The sequence below is a fragment of the Pundamilia nyererei genome, unplaced genomic scaffold (genome assembly GCF_000239375.1).
Source record: "Pundamilia nyererei isolate P.nyererei 1_Seehausen unplaced genomic scaffold, PunNye1.0 scaffold00103, whole genome shotgun sequence".
Taxonomy (NCBI): Eukaryota; Metazoa; Chordata; class Actinopteri; order Cichliformes; family Cichlidae; genus Pundamilia; species Pundamilia nyererei.
Window position 1 is genome coordinate 355,873 of NW_005187504.1, and position 7,883 is coordinate 363,755.

Consider the following 7,883-nt stretch of genomic DNA (forward strand, 5'->3'; position numbering starts at 1 on the left):
AAAAAAACTTTTTCAGATTGCTTTTAAATGCTGACATCAATTTTAATAATGATTCCTTCCCTCCCAGACAGACCTTTGTTTTGATCGAATGGATTGTGTCTTAAAATCAATTTAAAAAGACTTAAAGCTCTTTAGAGATTGGTACTCCATCATGCTGAACATATACTGTATATCCACCCTTATTTATCGTCAGATCTAATGCAGTAGTTGATCTAGATGACTCCAAACCTTAGATTTGCCAAAAAGCATTTCATTCATGAGTTATACTTTCATTATAAATTAATCGAGAAGGCAGCAAAAGCCAGTATGGATTTCCTGGAAAGATAATTTTTTCATTTGCTGCATTACAATATCTGCTGTTTGGCACAGCACTGGGCTTTTGGATGACCTTGAATACACTAACAATAGGGGTTTCGCTTAAAAGCATCTAATAGACTGCATGGATTCAGTGCCACTGAGCAGAAACAAGATGTAATGGCTTTAGTAAAAGACTCAGTGGAACCCAACTGTTACAGAGTCCCAAGTCATGCACGTCCGTACAGCGTGGCTGCTTTGCATTCAGTGCACTTAGCGTACATGCTCGTAAACAAGCAAAAAGTTGAACGTGGAAGGCTGTTCACTCGTGAGTGGTCACGATTTTGAATCAAAGAAGAAAGAGAGGGAACGCCAACCACTCTTTAGTAGGCTTTGAGTGATATTAGTGCCAAAGGCATTAGCATGCGTTGTTTGGTGTTTCTGTCAGTTTAGTCAAAGCTGGAAAATAAGCATCAGACTGGCATGCTGATGATAAACCAAAGTCATTAAAGTGATGAAGTGTGTATAGTTAAAATCAATACACTGTAAAAAAAAAAAAAAAAAAAAAGAAAAAAGAAAAGAAAGACAGAAAGAAAGAAAAAGAAAAGATACTCGTGTTTGTATGGACACTGCTCCGGGATGGGGGATGTGATGGCACTGTAAATCTGCACTGTTCACACTCTAAACCTGTCCCGAGTTATATTCTTCCTTCACATTATTTTATTTGCTTCTTTTTTTTTTTTTAAGCTCTAATTGGCTCTCGGAGGGAAGCCATTTTGAGGCAGTTTTAATTACATCATAAAAAAATTTGCTGCAGCTGCAAAGTTCACCGTGTGCAGTTGTTCTGGTATGAATGCTGTTGATCATGTGTGACAAAACGCCCACAATTCGGTGTGATTGAGCCGATTGAACACAAAAAATGGAGCTCAGAGGATGTAGCAAAAACAGGAAATCGGGCAAACTGGTGTAGTTAGCAGCCAGAAGGATATTTATGGGGCCTATTTTGGTCTTTTATTAAAGATTTGACATTGGGTAGTTTGTGTGGTGCCATAAAACCCCCTGTGTGAGCTGTGACAACAGTCTGTGTGTCTTTCTCGATACGTCGCGTGGCGATCGTGGCTCAAGAGTTGGGAGTTCGCCTTAATCGGAAGGTTGCCGGTTCGAGCCCCAGCTTGGACAGTCGCTGTGTCCTTGGGCAAGACACTTCACCCGTTGCCTACTGATGGTGGTCAGATGGCCCGGTGGCGCCAGTGTTTGGCAGCCTTGCCCCAGGGTGGCTGTGGCTACAATGTAGCTTGCCATCACCAGTGTGTGAATGTGTGGGTGACTGGTTGTGTAAAGCGCTTTAGGGTCCTTAGGGACTAGTAAAGTGCCATACAAATACAGGCCATTTTACTTTTTCGCAATTAAATGTTAAAACAATAAAATATATCCTGTCCTTAACACTAGTGAGCATCATTCATAAAGGGACGTGCAGCCTTTAGTGTGGTCTATACCTCCAACTACTCAGAACACATCAGGAAAGTTAGTCATGCCAAAAACATCTCCAACAGGGTCAGTCAAGGTCGTAATGGGACACCTCATCATACAATAATGCAGTTATCACACAGCTAACTATTTAATACATTAATCATTTGATACAGAATATCGATTAAAGCGGTGTTATTACGAGATAAGATGATTTACAACCCTGAACTAACAGCACTGCAGATCTGTAACCAGAGACACACGGCTAAATCTGATAAATCCACTTAGCCTCCATCCATAAATCAAACATTTGAATAAATAAGAGTAATACTGTAAAACTCTCCAGAATTACTTCTCAGTGTTCTCCATTGACTCAGGAACCCTGAGAAATATTTCTACATACACTGGAAAGTAAAAATCAACATGGGAATGGATGCCAACGTCAGTTATGCTTATGTAAAATAATGATAACTGACGCTGGGATGCCCTTATTGTGACTAGTTTTAATAATGACATGTGAAAGGGCTGTTGATCTTTTTTTATTGACAATTTAATTATTTAATATATAAAATGTCATCAGGACCACTCAAAATAGTTTCAAACCCTAACCCAAAAGCTGCCTTCAACTTAAAAACAACAAGCTTAGATGCTAAATACTTACATACTAAACCTAAAACGTGCTAAAAACAAGGCTGCTGCAAAACACTGACACTGCAAGTCTAAAAATAAAAGCAGCACTTGAGACTTTACTTAACTGTAGGTCAGTGCTTCCTCTAACAGCTTCTAGTACGCACTTCTTTTAAATCCAAGCGTGTTTATGTTTCCCCACCACCGCCCACAGCGCCGTCAGAATCCCCGGGCCAGGCATCGAAGCACTTTAATAATCCGCACACATTTATGAGACTGTGTCCGAGCCCATAGATCATTGTCAGCGTGCCGACCTACGAGAACATCAGAAAGATCAGATACGGACTAATGAAGGCCTGCTCACATTACCTCCACCGTCAATCAAACACGGGGTCAGTTAATCATCTGCGTCTCTCTCATTACGAAACACAGATACCCACAGAGTTTTGGTCCAGGTCTCCTGTTGTAGTCACTGTCCTTGTAGGCTCGTGCAGGTGATGTATGGCTTAAAATATTACAAAGCAAAGGATGTGCCAGGTAACTGTTCCTTTACAAATTTACTCAATTATTAGATGGTTTTATTTATTTATTATTTAGATTTTAATAAACCGGGTTTATTTGAAAGCCTGCTTAATTTCCAATGCAGAAGGCTTATTTCTGTACTACCTATAAACCTCGGCAGGTTCAAAATGACAGCAAAACTTCAGCTATTGTTAGACTAACAGGTTGTCTGACTTAAGGAAAGATTCTAGTTACAGCATTCAAAGAGGTTGGATATGAGGCAGGAAGACAATAAAAACAAAGCAATTATACACCCACAACCAAATCAGCCAATTGGGCAAACAGAAACAAAGATTCCCCCAAGGCCCGTCTCCAAGCTGCATTCAATTTGAAAGAGATTTATTTGAATATAACCTGTTGTGTGTTGAACCATCTCATGAGCCAGGCAAATGTTACACCTGTGGCAGGTGAGCTACACAGCCTTTTTTGCATGGCTGGGTCTAAATTTCTCAATACTGAGACTATCTTATGCAATCCTTATTTCTCTGAAGCCCACTATTTAAATCAAGAGATTACTGTCTTTTTTAGCCAATTTTCTTCTGATTGGCCGCCCATCCCAAAGAATGAGCAGGTGGGCAGACCAGACAGAGTTGTGTTCCTGAAATAACTTTATTAAGGATATGTCCTTAGAAATCAGAGAAGAGCTTTCTGAAGGGTGAGCTTTTAATAACAGGGTGTACTTCCACACATGTTGACCTTATTTCAATCTTTGGTAGAGTCCATCTCTGAAACAGGATACATGTTACAGAAAATGAGAAAAAGCACAGCAGAGTTTAAGCATGTTGCTGATTGGAAAACACTGCTGACACAACGCTAAAACCAAGGAAAATGTACTCTAAAGACTGTTTCTCATCATTTTTCAGTAAAACAAGTCATCCAACACTGTAAACGCATTAAAACAGTGCACGCTATTTTAATGTCGAGTATACCCCTCTGCTTGGCCTAAAAACCCAGTCAAATAAAGGGTTGAACACTAAATTAGCACATGTATCTTTTTTCTCTTTTTTAAAGGAATATGGCCTCCAAAAACACTACGATTTTTTTAAAAACGTTGCCCATTCTGAGAAATCAAAATATAATCTGATTTTATAAAATTTATTGAAAGAGTAGAAAAGGCAACCACCTTCATCATTCTCAATATTGTTAACTTAAATGCCATTTGAAAAAATGAAAAAGTTCACCTTTAAAGATATTTCAAAAAACAGCCAATTGTGTTACACGTGATGGTTATCGCAGAATACCACAATGCTATTTTACCGTATAGCAACATCTTTAAATCTTTAGCTTCACAGTCTTAAACTTTTGTCTTTGAGTTTCTTTACATCCACACATGAAGTGCTGCGTTGATAGTTTTTTGATGTATGTTCAAAACAAAACTGAGGAAATTAGATCGAAACATTATATGCAAAAAATAATCAGTAGCATTTAAACATGTCAGATAAGGTCACAGATAGTTTTAACTGTAACATGAGGGTTTAAGTTCTGCACATCTTTGTTCTGGATTATCAAAAACTGTGTGTTTTTCCTTCCTCTTGTATCAAGTGGCACAGTCATTCCTTACAGCTCACTAAAGGTCCTGCTGGGAGTTGTGTAGAGAAGACGCAGACTGAAAGTTCGATGTGGTGTCAATATTTCATTGTGGTCACGTATCCAGAAAATGACAGTTTGCTCAGGCGTATGAAGATATTGTACTTGCTGCTAAGAAACTGAGCGGCATAGTTTGCCAAAACCTTTTTATAAAGTTTTTTTTTTTTTAATGTATTCAGGGGAAGCTTGCTGAGCATGCATGCTGTTTTTCCACCAACATCCTGGAAGCTGGCCAGCATTCAGCAGTTGGTTGTTAAGTGTCTGGTTCTTTCACCATTCCTGCCCAGGTGTTTACAGCCAGTCGGAAGGATTTCAGTTTTGCTCAAAATGTCTTTTAGTTTTATTCTTTTTGTTGTGAGTTTGCTGTTTTTTCGTGTGTTTTGTTTGGTTTTTTACTAACTTGTGATTTACAGGAGCATGACTACACAAGTTGTCACTGAAAGTTGTTTATGAAGGTCAGAATACACTAAGCCCAATTTTAATAGCAAATCCCATTTTCTGTTGCTTGAATCCACTCTTTACTCACATTCACTCATTATGCCCACAGTGGCCCTTTTTCATTTTTATGATTTTAAGCCTTTTAGATTTTAGAGGACAAAAAGAGAAATAATAAGAACACTCACAAATACACATTATAAAGAAGGCAGGATTTTTTTTGGAAGGAAATGCTAATTAACACGATGAAACTAACAGTTCTTAATGAGCTCAGGAATGTTACACTCATATGTACAGAACCCTCAAGTCATTAAATAAACTTCATTGTTCCGCTGGCAAAAGTTTGGACTGTCAACTTTGATTCTGAGAACTTATGACTGACTTCAAGTGATGGCCATGTGACCTAAAACACTGCTTTTTAAATGTGAATTACATATGTATATGGGGTAGCTGGTGTTTTGCAGCTACTCTAGTTTTAGGCAGTGCTGACGTTAGTCCATTTCTCCATCATATCCATTTTGTGCTACAGTTGTTGCTTGCCAAGAGCTTCAGCCTTTCTGGGATGTACTATGTTATTCTTCAGCTGTCTGGTTTTTCCATCACAATCAATCACTTTACAAAAGTGATACACTATTTCGCCAGGGTTAATTTTTCCTCTGAAATGAGGAAGACAGACATGGTACAAAAGGGTACCAGCCAGTGCTAACCTGTTAACATACTAAATTCAGTTCATTCCAGTGTTATTTTTATAACACCAAATGACAACAATAGTCACCTCAAGATGCTTAATATTGTATGGGAAAGACCCTAACATAATACAGGGAAACCCCAACAATCAGACAAGCCTCTGTGAGCAAGCACTATGGCAACAGAGAGAAGGAAAAAAACCCCTTTAACAGGAAGAAATCTCCAGCAGAACCAGGCTCAGGGAGGGGCGGGGCCATCTGCCCTGGCCGGTTGAGGGTGAAGGGAGGGAGACAGGAGCCAGAGATTAATCAGTAGCTGTCTCTGCCACATAATAAATAAACCTCTTTGAAATAAGATCAGAGTGATTAATTCTTCACTTGCTTAGTTGATTTTACTGTTCAGTTATTTTAAAAACCAACCATGGTGTGTACTGTACTATTAGCTGTTGCTCTAATAATTAGTCCCTGGGCAGCAATTATGAGGAAACCAATGAGTGTTAACCAGCCATAACTTTATTTGACATGTGTCAAATAAAGGTCGGTTCAAAAGCCTGCTAAGATTCTGATAATAATAGTGACCACAACTGCAACACAGCAGCATACGAAAACATTAAACTCAGCTACCACCATTACTGTTCATCAAAGAGAAACAACCTCATCAGATGCAACTGCAGCAAAAGCAAGCTCTCAGCCTGTCTCCATGTTTTAGTGGGGTTTTTATTTTACCGTTTACAAACTGTCAGGTGTATTTATTCACTTCCCTTTGAAGGTAGCATGCTACAGCAAGGCAACATTATCTGCTGTTAGTTCTAATTATATCAGTAGTGTTAAGATATTTCAAACAAATTTGTCAGCCGAGTGTCGTAAGTCATGCATGAGTAAAATACTACTAGGCCCCACCTACGTGACGGCAGTGACTAATCTGTAGCGCCTTCCTTCCCGTAGGAGCTGTGTCGGCAGCGCATGGCAGTCAAGCCCCCAGCCGAGCGTCCAGAGCCCATCTCCTCCAGGATCAACAGCGTCTCTTCTCAGTTCAGCGATGGCGGTCAAGCCGTCAGCCCCTCGGCACGGAGCAGCATTTCCTCCTGGAGCGAAGAGCCCGCCCACTCAAATATGGACATCTCAACCGGTCACATGATCCTGGTGAGTTTCCAGCTGAGCAGTTTTGATGTGATCATCACACAATACAATGTGAAATATGTCGAAAGCAGCTCACTTTTTCACCACTAACAGCCCTGCAAACATATTTCATGTGAAAATAAAAATACTGGATCTGAATGAAATTTTCAAATGACGAACAAACTTTAGTCCACTACAGTTTTTAACTAATTGGCACTGCTGGGTAATAGAGCTATCATTTTTAGAAATAGAAATTGTAGTTACCTCAATTTGTTATAGTATTCCTAATCCTTATTAGTAAAGAAAAAAAATACATTAATGTAACTGATTTTTTTGTTTTGTTTTCTATAAAATTTATAATTTATCTTTATTTTAAATAGAGTACCTTTCTTTATAACACCAACACACGTGCACCCTATATTACACACCCAGAGCTGATGAAATCAGTTTATTTTAAAAAGAAAAGAAAATAGAGAAGAATAACACTAGGCAATGGATCCCTTGGTTAAACTAAATGTGCCCACATCTCAAGTGGTTTAGCTTTTCATCCAGCAGAGCCTGTGTTGTGCTTTTTGGTGTTCGTGTTTCTACGAATGTGAATGAAATATGCATCAAAATAACGAACAAAATGAGATTGTTGCAACTTATTTCTGTAAGTTGCTTTTAAAATAATAATCTTATGTTTGGCTATCGTCAAAATGTTCAATTAAATTAATTCTAGGAACCAACACTGCAGCTCCTGTGCCAAGTGAAAATGACGTCAGTGGCCCAAATAAGATGTCTAATATTGATTGTTCAGAGAAAACAATGAAAACTTCAGTCGGATTCAGTCGGATTCTCAAAGTAGGTTAATTTCCCCGAGAAGGAGTTTACAAAATAATATTTAGAGTAAATTTCTGTTCTGTTCTAATTATTCTATTAATAGGATGTTTTTTATCTTCCATTTTTATCATCTTGCCTCCCACTTGGTTTACCATTTTAACCAGTCTTTTAAACTCAAACTACTACAAACTACTTAATTTTATATTCCGCACTGATAATTTCCCCTCTCTCACACACACACACACACACACACACACACACACACACACACACACACACACACAC

General features: G+C 38.7%; 1 protein-coding gene across 1 annotated transcript in view; it reads left to right on the plus strand.

Annotated features, from left to right (window-relative positions):
• LOC102205351 (receptor-type tyrosine-protein phosphatase N2-like) overlaps positions 1-7,883 on the plus strand; it is a 214,455-nt gene that overhangs the window by 161,538 nt on the left and 45,034 nt on the right. The window contains exon 14 of the mRNA XM_005740735.2: positions 6,603-6,800. Within this exon, the coding sequence (XP_005740792.1) occupies positions 6,603-6,800 (198 nt within the window). The remainder of the gene's footprint in view (positions 1-6,602; positions 6,801-7,883) is intronic.